The sequence below is a fragment of the Rissa tridactyla genome, chromosome 24 (assembly GCF_028500815.1).
Source record: "Rissa tridactyla isolate bRisTri1 chromosome 24, bRisTri1.patW.cur.20221130, whole genome shotgun sequence".
NCBI classification, from domain to species: Eukaryota; Metazoa; Chordata; class Aves; order Charadriiformes; family Laridae; genus Rissa; species Rissa tridactyla.
In genome coordinates, this window is record NC_071489.1 from 1,102,991 (window position 1) to 1,118,113 (window position 15,123).

The window sequence follows — 15,123 nt, forward strand, 5'->3', positions numbered from 1 at the left end:
GTACCGGGCCCGGCCGCGTGCGCCCCGCGCACCCACGTGGGCACCGCCCCGCCCGGGGCCGCCGCGCGCCTGCGCAGTGACGCGCCCGAAGGTTCCATCTCCCCCCCCCCCCCCGCCCGCCCGTCAATCACCGCCGGCGGCGCGCGCCCCCGCCAATGGGAGGCGGGGGGGGGGGGGGGGGGGGGAGCGACCGCGCGCGACGGCCTGAGGGGACGGGGGGGGGGAGGGCGGTTCTCTGCCGCCACCGCCCCCCCGTCCCACCGCTCCCCGGTCCCGCCGCCGCCCCCCCTCCCTTCCCCCGGGGAGCGGCAGCGCCCGGTGCAGAGCGATCGTCGCCGGCCGGGCCCCGCGGAGGCCGCCGGGCGCCGCCGCCGCCGCGCCGCGCTCACCTGAGGCCGCCATGTTGGGAAGAGGCAGAGAAGGCAAAGGACCCGGATGGCGCCGTCACGTGACTATGAGCCGGCCCCGCCCCTCCCCCGGGAAGGGCGGGGCCGGGCGGGGAGCGGCTGATTCTGCGCTTGGCGGCGCCGCCCCGCGCCGCGATCGTGAGCGGGGGGGGGGGCACCGGGCACCGCGACCCCCGTGGGACGGACCCGCAGCCCCTGTGGGCGCCGTGACCCCCGAGACAGGCACCAGCGCCCCGTGGGCAACGCACCGTGACCCTCGAGCAACGCGCCGGCACCCCGCGTGTGCACCGTGACCCTCGTGCAAGGCACCAGCGCCCCCCGTGAACGGCACCAGCGCCCCGTGGGCGGTGCGCGACCCCCCCCCCCGGCACTGCGACCCTCATGCAATACACTGTCACCCCCGTGGGCAACACACGGGCACCCTCCGTGCGTTCACCGGCGCTCCCGTGCACCGTGACCCCCGCGCAACACATCAACCCCCCGCCCCCGCCGTGTGTGCACCGCGACCCCCGTGGGACGCGCCAGCACCCCCCCCGTGTGCACCGTGACCCCCCCCATGCGATGCACCGGACGTGCAACACTTGTGCGGCGCACCAGGACCCCCCCGAGTGCACCGTGACCCCCGTGGAACGCACCACAGCCCCCCCCCCCCCCCCCATACAACACACCAGCGCCGCCCCCCCCACCCCCACCCCGTGTGCTCTGTGACCCCCGTGAAACGCACCAGCCCCCCCGTGGGCAATGCACCAGCACCCCCTGTGTGCACTGTGACCCCCGTGCGATGCACTAGAGCCCCCCCAGACCCCTACAACGCTCCAGTCCCCGTCCCCCCCGCACCGGCTACTGCCCCCCCCGGGCAGCGTCCCCCCCCTTCCCATTTGCACGTCGGGTCCTCGTGCAACGCACCGTCCCCACGCACACGCACCCCCAGGAGCACGGCACACCCCCTGCACCTCTGCAGGCCGGGCCTGCACGGCTGTGGGTCACAGTGTGGGTCACAGCCGTGGGGTGCAGGGTCACCCCCCCTGCCCGGTGTTCCTCGTGTCCCGGGTGGCAGCCGTGACTCAGCCACGGGATGGCAGCCGGAGCTCGGGAATGACCCCGGGGCTGCTGGTGACGGGGACGTTTTGGAGTCCCTGCAGCTGCTTTTGGGGGGTGGAGATGCCTCCGGGGACCCCCACAGGGGCAAGGGGGGGTGGGGAGATGTCCCCTGTCCTCTGTCCGTCCATCCGCCATACACCCCCCCTTGCACCAGCCCCATCCCTCCACATCCCCCCCGCCACCGACTCCTCATCCGGCCCTCCGCACATCTGTCCGTCTGTCAATCCACCACCCACCCAACTGCCTATCTCTCCATCCATCCATCCATCCATCCTCCATCCATCACCATCCTCCTCCCTCCCTCCCTCCATCCATCCCTCCATCCATCCCTCCCTCCCTCCATCCCTCCAGTAACCATCCATCCATCCTCCCCTCCATCCCTCCCTCCCTCCCTCCCTCCATCCATCCATCCATCCATCCATCCCTCCCTCTATCCATCCATCCCTCCATCCATCCCTCCCTCCCTCCCTCCATCCCTCCATCCATCCCTCCCTCCCTCCCTCCATCCATCCATCCCTCCCTCCCTCCCTCAATCCATCCATCCCTCCATCCATCCCTTCCTCCATCCACCCTCCCTCCCTCCCTCCATCCATCCATCCATCCCTCCCTCCATCCATCCATCCCCTCCCTCCATCCCTCCCTCCATCCCTCCATCCATCCAAACCATCCTCCCTCCATCCATCCCTCCATCCCTCCATCCATCCCTCCCTCCCTCCATCCCTCCATCCCTCCAACCATCCCTCCCTCCATCCCTTCATCCATCCAACCATCCCTCCCTCCCTCCATCCATCCCTCCAATCCATCCATCCATCCATCCCTCCATCCATCCCTCCCTCCCTCCCTCCCTCCCTCCATCCATCCCTCCCTCCATCCATCCATCCATCCATCCATCCTCCCTCCCTCCCTCCATCCATCCCTCCATCCATCCCTCCATCCATCCCTTCTCCCTCCTCCATCCATCCCTCCCTCCCTCCCTCCATCCATCCCTCCATCCATCCCTCCCTCCTCCAACCATCCCTCCCTCCCTCCATCCATCCCTCCCTCCATCCCTCCCTCCATCCCTCCATCCATCATCCATCCCTCCCTCCCTCCATCCATCCCTTCCTCCCTCCATCCATCCATCATCCATCCCTCCATCCATCCATCCATCCATCCCTCCCTCCCTCCCTCCATCCCTCCATCCATCCAACCATCCCTCCCTCCCTCTATCCCTCATCATCCCTCCCTCCCTCCATCCCTCCATCCATCCCTCCCTCCCTCCCTCCATCCATCATCCCTCCATCCATCCCTTCCTCCATCCATCCCTCCCTCCCTCCCTCCATCCATCCATCCATCCCTCCCTCCAATCCATCCATCCCTCCCTCCATCCCTCCCTCCATCCCTCCATCCATCCAACCATCCCTCCCTCCATCCATCCCTCCATCCCTCCATCCATCCCTCCCTCCCTCCATCCCTCCATCCCTCCAACCATCCCTCCCTCCATCCCTTCATCCATCCAACCATCCCTCCCTCCCTCCATCCATCCCTCCCTCCATCCCTTCATCCATCCAACCATCCCTCCCTCCCTCCATCCATCCATCCCTCCATCCATCCATCCATCCATCCCTCCATCCATCCCTCCCTCCCTCCCTCCCTCCCTCCATCCATCCCTCCCCTCCATCCATCCATCCATCCATCCATCCATCCATCCCTCCCTCCCTCCCTCCCTCCATCCATCCCTCCATCCATCCCTCCATCCATCCCTTCCTCCCTCCCTCCATCCATCCCTCCCTCCCTCCCTCCATCCATCCTCCATCCATCCCTCCCTCCCTCCAACCATCCCTCCCTCCCTCCATCCATCCCTCCCTCCATCCCTCCTCCATCCCTCCATCCATCCATCCATCCCTCCCTCCCCCCATCCATCCCTTCCTCCCTCCATCCATCCATCCATCCATCCATCCATCCATCCATCCATCCATCCATCCCTCCCTCCCTCCATCCCTCCATCCATCCAACCATCCCTCCCTCCCTCCATCCATCCCTCCCTCCATCCCTCCCTCCATCCCTCCATCCATCCAACCATCCCTCCCTCCCTCCATCCATCCATCCCTCCATCCCTCCCTCCATCCCTCCATCCATCCAACCATCCCTCCCTCCCTCCATCCATCCATCCCTCCATCCTCCCTCCCTCCCTCCATCCATCCAACCATCCCTCCCTCCCTCCATCCATCCCTCCCTCCATCCATCCAACCATCCCTCCTCCATCCATCCCTCCCTCCCTCCATCCATCCATCCCTCCATCCATCCCTTCCTCCCTCCCTCCCTCCCTCCATCCATCCATCCATCCATCCATCCATCCATCCCTCCCTCCATCCCTCCATCCATCCAACCATCCCTCCCTCCCTCCATCCATCCATCCCTCCATCCATCCCTCCCTCCATCCATCCATCCATCCCTCCATCCATCCCTCCCTCCCTCTGCCCATCCATCCCTCCCTTCATCCCTCCCTCCCCTCCCTCCCTCCCTCCCTCCATCCATCCATCCATCCATCCATCCATCCATCCCTCCATCCCTCCCTCCCTCCCTCGCTCCCTCCCTCCACCAATCCCTCTCCATCCCTCCATCCCCCCAGCTACCTGGGTATCTGTCCCTCTGTCCCTCCATCCCTCTGTCCCTCCGTCTCCATCCACCCATCAGCACCAAACCACCCGTCCGTCCGTCTGTCTGTGTCCGTCCCCCTGTGCCTCAGTTTCCCCCCTGGAACCCCCCCGTGGCCCCAAACCCCGTTCTCTCCCCAGCAGAAGGAGACACCAGGACGCAACATCTCCCCGGGGGGGTGAACTGCCATTTTATTGGGGGGGGGGGGAGAGTCTCAGGGGGGCCCCCCGGGTGCTGGGGGGGCCGGGGGGCCCCCTCCGCCGGCTCAGTACGTCCGCACCTTCACCTCCTTCGTCTCCGTCACCACCTTGCCGTCCGCCACCCTCTGGGTGCTCCTCTGGGTGGTGGTGGTGGTGGTGGTCTCCTTCTCCAGGGCATCCTGCAGGCTGGGGGCGGGGAGGAGGCAGCTGAGGGGGCTGGGGGTGTCCCGGGTGTCCCCTCCCCGCACCCGCCTCCTGCCAGATGCGTGTGTGTGTCCCCCCTTCCCCAGTGTCGCCCCCAGGAACTGTGAGGTGACAGAGCTGGAGCATCCTGGAGGACGGGCTGGGATGTCCTGGCACCTGGGGCACATCCCGGCTGGATGCCACCGCTGTCCCCTCGGGGTCCCCAGGGTCTCCTCAAGGATGGGACCTGGACATCCCCTCACCCGGGGCTCATCCCGGCTGGACGCCACTGCTGTCCCCTTCCCACCCCAAGCCCATCCTGCAGGATGTGACCTAGATGTCCTCTCACCCGGGGCTCATCCCAACTGGATGCCACCGCTGTCCCCTTCCAAAGACCGTTCTGCAGGATGGGACCTGGACATCCCATCACCCAGGCCTCATCCCAACTGGATGCCACCACTGTCCCCATGCCAAGACCGTCCTGCAGGATGGGACCTGGACATCCCATCACCCAGGCCTCATCCCAACTGGATGCCACCACTGTCCCCTTCCCAAGACCGTCCTGCAGGATGGGACCTGGACATCCCATCACCCAGGCCTCATCCCAACTGGATGCCACCACTGTCCCCTTCCCAAGACCGTCCTGCAGGATGGGACCTGGACATCCCATCACCCAGGCCTCATCCCAACTGGATGCCACCACTGTCCCCATGCCAAGACTGTCCTGCAGGATGGGACCTGGACGTCCTGTCACCCGGGGCTCATCCCAACTGGGTGCCACCACTGTCCCCTTCCCATCCCAAGACTGTCCTGAAGCAAGGAGATGGAACATCCCATCACCCGCGGCTCATCCCAGCTGGCTGCCACCGCTGTCCCCTTCCCTCCCCGAGCCAAGGATGGATCCAGGACACCCCACCCCCGGTGTCGTCCCTGTCCCCTCTACCTGAACTCCTCTCCTCCCTCCAGCAGCTGCCGGTAGGTCGCGATCTCGGCCTCCAGCTTGCCCTTGACGTTGAGCAGCGCCTGGTACTCCTCGGCCTGGCGCTGCAGCTCGGTGCGCACCTGCAGCAGCTCGGCCTCGGCGCGCAGCACCAGCCCGTTGAGCTGCTCCAGCTGCGCGCCGTAGCGGTTCTCCACCTCCAGCAGGTTGGCCTCCAAACCCGCCTTCTGCAGAGCACGGCGCCGAGGTTCAGCTCAGCGCCGGGGCGGCTCGGTGGCCCCAGGGGCGGCTCGGTGGCCCCGTGGGGCTGGAGGTGATGGCGGGGAGAGGGTTGTCTTGGAGGGTACCTGGTTGTGGAGGGACTCCAGGTCGATCTCCAGGGTCTGGACGGAGCGACGGAGGTCCACCACGGTGCTGCGGGCTGTGTCGATGTCCTTGCTGCTCTGCGTGATCTCGATGGTGCTCTCGGTGATCTGAGGGGGGGACACACACGTGTGGTTTGGGGGGCCAATGCCTGGGCCTGACCCCCCACGGCCACCCCAACCCGTGGAGGGGACATGGCAGGGGGGAAACCACCCCAGGAAGAGCCAAGCCCAAGGACCGGGGTCCCACGTGGGACAGGGGTCCTCCAGGAATGTTCCCAATGGGGGACCAGGACCCCCTCGGAGAAGGTCCCCACTCCAGCCTTGGTGTCCCCTGTGGGACAGGGGTCTCTTAGGAGTGTCCCCAGTGTTGGACTGGGACCCCCTTGGAGAAGGTCCCCGCTGTGGGGCTGGGGTCACCGTGGGATAGGGTTCCCCCTGGGGAAGGTCCCTGATGCTGGACCAGGACCCCCTTGGAGAAGGTCCCGCTGTGGGACCAGGGTCCCCTACAGGGTAGGTGTCACCTCAGGAATGTCCCCAGCGCTGGGCCAGGACCCCAGTGGGTCAAGTCCTCCCCATGGGGTGCCTTTGGGGAACACCCCTATGTCAGACAGGGGACCCCCAGGGGGATGCCCCCCCAGAATGGGGTTCCCCCCCTTGTGTCAGGACCCCCAGATGACCGACCCATTGAGCTGGGGGCTGCCCCCCTCCTTGGCTTGACGTCCCCCAGGGAAGACACCCCCATGGGGCATCACCCCAGTCCCCCGGGGACCACCGGCACCCCCCGGGGTGTAGGTTTTTTGGGGGGAGTGGGGGGTGCTGGACCCACCTGTCTCCCCCATTGCTTCTCCAGGTCCTCCAGGTTCTTCTGGGCCAGGGCGTCGTACTGGGCCCGGATCTCCGCCATGATCTTGCCCAGGTCCTGCGACTTGGGCGCGTCCACCTCCACCGTCAGCGCCGAGTCGGAGACCTGGGCCTGGAGGCTCTTCACCTCCTGGGGGGCAACGAGGGGCTGGCGTCAGCGTGGGGTCCCCAGTGGGGCCAGATCCACCCCCCCCCCGCGCCCCCAGCTTCGTCCCCACCTCCTCGTGGTTCTTCTTCATGAAGATGAGCTCCTCCTTGAGGGACTCGATCTCCCCCTCCAGCTGCATCCGCGCCATGTTGGTGTCATCGATGACCTTGCGCAGCCCCACGATGTCGTTCTCCACCGAGAGGCGGATGGCCAGCTCCGCCTCGTACCTGGGGACACCGCGCTGAGCCGCCGGCCACGGCCCCATCCCCGGCCCCATCCCCTCCCCATCCCTGTCCTCATCCTTGTCCCCGTCCCCACCTGTGCTCTTCTCCCTGTCGCATCCCCATCCTCATCCTCGTCTCCATCTGCATCTCCCTCTCCAGCCCCATCCAATTCCTGTCCCCGTCCCCGTCCCCGTCCCCGTCCCCACCTGTGTTCTTATCTCTGTCCCATTCCCATCCCCATTCCCATCCTCATCCTCTTTCTCCATGCCCAGCCCCATCCAATTCCTGTCCCTGTCGCCATCCCTCTCCCCATCCTCGTCCCCATCCCTGCCCCCATCCTCATCCCCATTCCTGTCCCCACCTGTGTTCTTCTCCCTGTCCCATCCCCATTCCCATCCTCGTCTCCATCTCCATCCCCATCCAATCCCTGTCCTTGTCCCCATCCCTTATCCCTGTCCCCATCCCTATTCCCAGCCATGTCCCCATCCTCGTCCCTGTCCCCATTCCCACTCCTGTTTCCATCCTTGTCCTTGTCCTCATCCCCCTTCCCATCCCCAGCCCACCCCTGTCCCCATCCCTCTCCCTGTTCCCATCCTTGTCCCTATTGCCATTCCTGTCCTTTCTCCATCCACACCCTCATCCTGTCTCCCCCCATTCCCATCCCCATTCCCATCCCCATCCCCATTCCCCCTCCTGTTCCCGTGCCCATTCCTGTCCCCATCCCATTCCCATCCACATTCCCACTCCATTTCCATTCCTGTTCCCATTCCCACCCCCACCCCATTCCCACCCCATCCCTGTCCCAGTTCTCACTCACATCCCCATTCCTGTCCCCATTTCCATCCCCATTCCCATTCCCATCCCCATCCTTGTTGCCCATTCTCATCCCTGTTCCCATTCCCATCCCCATCCCCATTCCTGTTCTCCATTCCCCTCTCTGTTCCCATTCCCATCCCTGTCCCCATTCCCATTCACCTCCCCATTCCCACTCCATTCCCGTCCCTGTTCCCATTCCCGTTCCCGTTCCCGTCCCTCACTTGACCCTGAAGTCGTCGGCCGCCAGCCGGGCGTTGTCGATCTGCAGCACCGTGCGGGCGTTCTCCACCGTCACCTCGAAGATCTGGGGGGGACACGGGACGGGGGGTCACGGGGACAGGGGGACCCGGGACATGGGGACCCGGGACACGGGGACACAGGGACGCGGGACACGGGGAGATGGACATGTGGAGACATGGGGACGCGGGACATGGGGACACAGGGACGCGGGACACGGGGAGATGGACACGTGGAGACATGGGGACACGGGACATGGGGACACAGGGACGTGGGACACGGGGAGATGGACACATGGAGACATGGGGACGCGGGACATGGGGACACAGGGACGCGGGACACGGGGAGATGGACACGTGGAGACATGGGGACGCGGGACATGGGGACACAGGGACGCGGGACACGGGGAGATGGACACATGGAGACATGGGGACGCGGGACATGGGGACACAGGGACGCGGGACACGGGGAGATGGACACATGGAGACATGGGGACGCGGGACATGGGGACACAGGGACGCGGGACACGGGGAGATGGACACATGGAGACATGGGGACGCGGGACATGGGGACACAGGGACGTGGGACACGGGGAGATGGACACATGGAGACATGGGGACACGGGACATGGGGACACGGCGCCGTCACCGAGGCGCGGGGCCCCCCTGCCGCCCCCCCCAGCCGCCGCCCGCGTTGCCCACGTCACCCCGGCAGGTGCCACCTGGCAGGTGCTGGCGCAGCGGGGGGGGGACAGGGGGACCTCGCCCCGGAAAAGCGCCGATAAGATGGGGTTGGGCCGGGGGGGGGACGCGGGTGCCCGGGAGGGGCTCGGCCACCTCCCGCCTCACCGTGAGCCCGGCCGACCTCGTGGCGCTGGGACCCGCGGGGGCCCCGTCCCTCCCGCACCCCCGCGCCCGTGGCCCCTCGTGTGTCCCCCCCCGGGGACCCCACAGGGGTGACGCCCCCGAGCCCGGGGTGCCGAGTCCACCCCACCCCAGCACCCACCGGGACCACGCTGAACCCCGCGGTGCCACCACCCTCGGGGACACTGGCCGCCCCCCCGTGGGGCCCCCACCTTGTCCCGCAGCTCCTCGATGACCTCCCAGTGGTGGCTCCAGTCCCGGGCACTGGGACCTTTCTTGGCCATGAATTCCCGGATCTGGACCTCCAGCCTCCGGTTCTCCTGCTCCAGGCTCCGGACCTTCTCCAAGTAGGTGGCCAAGCGGTCGTTGAGGTCCTGCATCGTCTCCTTCTCGTTGGCCACCACCCCAGAACCCGTAAAGAACATGCCGCCCCCCAACCCGGCCCCATAGCCGGCCCCATAGCCAGCCCCATAGCCACCCCCAGAGCTGGTCAAGCTGGTGGTGCGGGTGACGGAGATGCGGGAGCCCGAGCCCCCGGCCCCGGCGTAGACGCTGGCCGCGCTGCTGGGGGGCACGAAGCGGCGGCCGGAGCCGAGGCCGGGGGTGACACCGGAGCGGCGGGAGCTGGAGTAGACGCTGCTGCGGGAGAAGCTCATGGTGGCGGCGATGGGGACGGTGACAGGGACACGGGAGCGAGATGGACGGACGGAGCCGGACGGACGATGGACGGGTGGATGGACGGAGGGGATTTATAGCCGGGGGGAGGAGGGAGGGCGGCCCCACGGCACCTCCCCACGGCACGAAGGTGGGGCTGGATCCAGCCCAAGGCTTTGTTCCTGTGGGGTGCAGGGCAGAGGGACGGGGCTCGGCCCCACAACTTGTGGGGCCCCGGAACAGAGGGACAGGGCTCAACCCCACACATTTTGGGGGACCCCACGGCTCCAGCTCTCCCCCACCCCCCCGTTGCCCACCAGCCCCACGTCACCCCACTGATACACCCGCCCACCCCACAGCGACCCCCATCCCTGGGGGCAGTGCCCCCCCCCCCCCCGCAATTCCTGGGGTCCGCGGTGGGGCTGGACGTGCTGGAGACCCCGGGGCGGGGGGGGGGGGGTGTCGCTGTGGGTCCCCCGTGGGGCCGGTCCCGAGGGGGTTCGTCCTGCCCCACCGGCTCCATGAATCCCGCCCGGCCTCTCCCTGCCCCGAGATGGGTGGGGGGCACCCAGGCACCCTCCCCCCCATCCCCCCTGGGGCACCCCCAGCCCAGGGACACCCCAGGGAGGGGCTCAGCCCCCCCCCCCCCCTCCCCCGGCCCGAGGTTGGTTCACGGCGGCCCCGGAGCATCGCGGGGCGGGGGGGGCACATTCCAGCCTTATCTGGGGGGCTGGGGGTGGTGTGGGGCAGGGCACGGCCCCACGGCGGGGCCAAGGGGGCAGCGATGGCCTGGGGGGTTGTGGGGGGGGGTCCTGGGGGACACAGGGGTGGCGGGGGGGGTCCCCACAGCTCCCCCCCCCCCGGCCCCGCCCGGGTTCGCTCCTGCCGGGACATAAAGGGGGGCAGGGGGGGGCCCGATCCTGGCACAGCCTGCGGCCCCGGCTCTGTCCCCACTGTCCCCCCTGTCCCCACCGTCCCCCCTGTCCCCTCGGCCCCTTGGGCAGCCCCAGCTCCTGCCCCATTTTGCCCCATTCCCGCCCCGTTCCCACCCCACTCCTGCCCCATTCCCGACCCGTTTTGCCCCATTCCTGCCCCATTTTTTTCCCCATTCTGCCCCGGTTTTCCACATTTCCCCCCATCCCTGCCCCATTTTGCCCCATCCCTGCCCTATTTTGCCCCTTTCCCGCCCCGTTTTCCCCCGTTCCTGCCCCGTTTTTCCCCGTTCTCCACCGTTCCCGCCCCGCTTTGCCCCATCCCTGTCCCGTTCCTGCCCCGTTCCTGCCCCATTTTGCCACGTTCCTGCCCCGTTCCTGCCCCATTTTGCCCCGTTCCTGCCCCGTTCCTGCCCCATTTTGCCCCGTTCCTGCCCCATTTTGCCACGTTCCTGCCCCGTTCCTGCCCCATTTTGCCCCGTTCCTGCCCCGTTCCTGCCCCATTTTGCCCCGTTCCTGCCCCATTTTGCCCCGTTCCTGCCCCGTTCCTGCCCCATTTTGCCCCGTTCCTGCCCCATTTTGCCCCGTTCCTGCCCCATGCCGCCGCCGGCCGAGGGTTTGTCCCTCTGCCCGCCCCGCGCCATTTCGGTGGCCTCTGGGGCGCCGCCGGTGGCACCGGAGGAAGGAGGAGACCCGGGGGGGGGGACGAGGAAATGGAGGCGCTGGAGCTGCCCCGACCGGGGCCGCGCGGGGTCCCCCGGGAGCCCGACCCCCCCAGGGTCCCCGCAGTCCCCCCCCCCCCCGGGGTCCCCAATGTGTCCCATCCCGGGGTCGGGGGGGTCCCACCCTGGGGTCACGGGGATCCCCCCCGGGGGTCCCTGTGCCGTGCGGCCCCGGGGGCACGGGGGGTCCCACCCCGGGGTCCCCAAGGTGTGTCTTCCCCCCACGAGGGTCCCCCCCAGTGCCCCCCCCGGGGTCCCCATGCTGTGTCCCCCCTCCAGGTGCCCCCCGCGGGGTCCCACCGGCGCAGGGTGGGGGGGTCCCGTGGGGTTCCCCACGCCCCCCCTCCCCCTCTGCTCCCCACAGAGCCGGGGGGGTCCCCTCGGCCCCGCCGACGGTGTTGGGGGGGGGGGGGTCGCGGGCCTCTCCCCCCCCGGCCCCTTATCGCCGCATTCCTGCCGTGCCGGGGGGCGGCGGAGCCAGGAACAAACACGGCCCGGCCCCCCCCCCGCCCCCCCCGCTCCCGGCGGGGCCATAAACCCCACATGAAAGACCCGCGGCCGATAAGGCCCCGCGGCGCCCCCCCCCGGCCCCGAGACACCCCCGCCACCCCCCCCCCCCCAGCCCCGGGGGACGCGGGACGGCACCGACCCCCACCCCCACGGGGGCAGCGGGGGGGTCCGGGCCGCCCCCCGGCCGTCCCGTCCCGCTGGGGACACCGTGGTGGGGGGACACCCCCTTCCCCCCCCCCGCCCCCCCCCCCCCGGTGTTAAGCGGGGCCCGGCCGCATTCCTGAGCCATTCCGCCATCCTCCTCCTCCCCCCGGCCCCCCCGGGGGCTGCTGCAACACGGGGGGGGGACAAGACACAACCAAGGGGCCCGTCTCCCCGCCAAGGCCCCCCCCACACCCGGCAGGGTCCCCCCCCTCACCCGAGGGGTCCCCCCCCACCTAGCGGGGTCCCCCCCCCGCAACCGAGGGGTCCCCTCCCCACCCAAGAGGTGCTCCCCCCTCCCAAGGGGTCCCCCCCCCACCCGAGGGTCCCCCCACCCGAGGCACCCCTGAGCTCCTGCTCACAGGGTGACACGGACGGGGGGGTCCTGGGCACGGGGGGGACCCCCCACCCAGACACGGTGCGCCGGGAGGGGGGGTTACTGCACCCGTGGGTGCACCCCATCCCCCCCCACGCAGCGCCCCGCGGCCCCTCGCAGACCCCCGGGGACACCCCCCCCCTTCTCTGGGGACACGCCGGGGGGGGTGGCAGCCGGCGGGGGTCGGGGGTGCCCCCCCCACCCCTCAGCGGCCCACCCAAACCGGGGTGTGGGGCCCCCCCGGCTACGCGGGGGGAGACGCCGATCCCGGGGCGGGGGGTGTGTGTCAGGGTGGGCTGCAGCACCCTGGGGGGGGACCACCCCCCTGGGGGCACCGGGGTGGGGGCGGGTGGGGAGTTTATGGCCAAGTGTCTCCCGGTGCGGGGCCGTCCACCCCGGGGGGGCGAGGGGACGCGGGGGTCGCTCTCTGGGGGGCCTGGGGATGCTGCCTGCCCCCCCCCCCGGCTCCGGCTGCCGTCCGTGCCTCAGTTTCCCCAGCTGCGGGGACGGAGCGGGGCAGGGCTCGGCCGTGGGGGGGGGCCCGCGGCTCCTCGGGGGTCGGGGCCGAGCTGGGGGGGGCGGGCGGGGGGGGGTCCCGCACCCTACCGGCACCTGGCACCCCCCGGGGCCCCGCTCCCTCCCTGCCGGCTATCGCGGCGGGGGGAGGCATTTGCCTGGGCTGCAAATTCCTGGGCGATAAGAGACTGGGCGGGACGGGAGCGTCCCGGGGGCGGGGGGGGGGGCGTCCCGGGGGGCTGGGGAGCTCCTCGGGGGGGTGCGGGGCTCCTCCGGGGGTGGGAGAGTTCGCAGCGCCCCTCCCCGGGCCATGGCCGCTTTCAGCCCCTGGGAGGGAGAGGGCGGCAAACTGGGTCCCCTTCCCGGGTGTCGCAGCTTCGGTGACCTTGAGACCCCCCCTGCAAAGTGGGGGGAGCTCAGCCGTGCCCCCCCCCCGCTGCAGTTGAACAAGGGGATGCTGGTCCAGGCGGGGGGAGCCGGGAGGCTCCTGGCCCACGGGCTCCGTGTGGGGATTCGGGGTGGCCGTGGCTGGGCAGGGACAGCCGGGGGACAGCCGGGGGACAGCAGAGGGACAGCAGAGGGACAGCCGGGGGACAGCCAGGGGGGGACAGCCGGGGGACAGCCAGCTGGTTGCCTCTACCCCGGGGTGGGTGGGTCCATAAGGGTGGGACTGTCCAGGGATCAGCAGGAGGATGGAGGTGTATCCAGGGGGATTGGGTGGGTGGCTGGGTCTGTCCTGGGGTGGAGGGAGGGATGGAGGGAGGGATGGATGGAAGAACGGATGGATGGAGGGAGGAATGGATGGATGGAGGGAGGAAGAGATGGATGGAGGAATGGATGGAGGAATGGAGGGATGGATGGATGGAGGGATGGAGGGATGGATGGAGGGATGGATGGATGGATGGATGGATGGAGGGAGGGAGGGATGGAGGGATGGAGGGATGGATGGAGGGATGGAGGGATGGATGGATGGATGGATGGAGGGATGGAGGGATGGAGGAATGGAGGGATGTCTAGAAGGGTGTGGTTAGGCCTGGCCAAGGCTGGAAGGACAGACAGATGGGTATCTGGAGGGTCCATGGATGGGTGAGTCTAGCTAGAGATGGATAGATGGAGGGATGGAGGGAGGGATGGATGGGTGGATGGAGGGATGGATGGATGGAGGGATGGAGGCATGGGCGGATGGGTGTCTAGAAGGACGGCTGCATGGCCAGTTCTGGCCAGGGATGGCCGGGTGGGTGGACAGATGGCCGAATGGACATCTAGAAGGGTGGGTGGGCGGCAAGGCCTGGCCAAGGCTGGAGACGGGTGGATGAACGGACATCTAGCAGGGTGGCTCTGGCCGGGGATGGCCAGGCGGGTGATGGGCACGTGCATCAGGTGGAGGTGGCTCCATGGGTCTGTCCTGGATCCACGGCTGCCCTGGGGCCACCCTTCCTGCTGCACCGGAGCCGCCGAGCTCCAAATCCCTGCCTGCAGGTGCCGGGCGCCGCGTGCCGTCTCGGCCCAGCGCCCGCCGCTCCCGCGCGGGGCAAGTCCCGTCCTGACCGGCTGCCTGAGCCACCGCCGCACCTGGCAGCATCTCCCCGGTGCCAGGGCACTGCCGGAAACCTGCCCGAGCTCTGGAGAGGCAGGTGGAGAGGTGGCACGGAATGGCACGGCACGGCACGGCACGGCACAACATGGCACCACACAGCACCACACGGCACGGCACGATGGGGACTCTGCATGGGGGGCCCGATCCTGCCCCGGGGGGGACGAGGTGCAGCTGCTCAGGGCGCAGCCGGGGTTTCAGCCAGAAACACGTCGAGTCTCTCCATTTTTGTGGTTTTTTTATTCCCCATTTTGAGGGATTTGTGCAGAGGGCAGGAGGTGACAGGGGGCAGGGGCTGATGGGGCTGGGGGACACGGGCGTGGGGACACGGGCTTGGGGATGTAGGTGGTGACATGGGGCTCAGGACACGGGGGTGCAGGTTGGGGACATGGTGCTGGGGATGTGGGTTGGGGACAAAGGGGGGGGTGGGCTTGGGGACGCGGGTTTGGGTTGTAGGTTGGGGTAACGGGCTTGGGGACAGGGGCTGGGGATGCAGGCTTGGGGACATGGGCGTGGGGACACAGGCTTGGGGACATGGGGGGGGGGACATGGGGCTGGGGACAGGGCCTGGGGGGACACAGCCTTGGGGACAGGCAGGACGGGTGGGGGCACAGACATGGAGATGGGGGCTGGGGA

General features: G+C 68.9%; 1 protein-coding gene across 1 annotated transcript; it reads right to left on the reverse strand.

Moving 5' to 3' along the window:
- Nucleotides 1–4,355: 4,355 nt before the first annotated feature.
- KRT18 (keratin 18) lies at nucleotides 4,356–9,689 on the reverse strand. Its single transcript, XM_054183235.1, has 7 exons — nucleotides 9,195–9,689; nucleotides 8,104–8,186; nucleotides 6,913–7,069; nucleotides 6,660–6,824; nucleotides 5,816–5,941; nucleotides 5,472–5,695; nucleotides 4,356–4,531 (listed from the first exon to the last, which is right to left on the reverse strand). The coding sequence occupies exons 1-7, from the start codon at nucleotides 9,636–9,638 to the stop codon at nucleotides 4,411–4,413; spliced, it is 1,320 nt and encodes a 439-aa protein (XP_054039210.1). The 5' UTR covers nucleotides 9,639–9,689; the 3' UTR covers nucleotides 4,356–4,410.
- Between the last annotated feature and the right edge of the window lie 5,434 nt (nucleotides 9,690–15,123).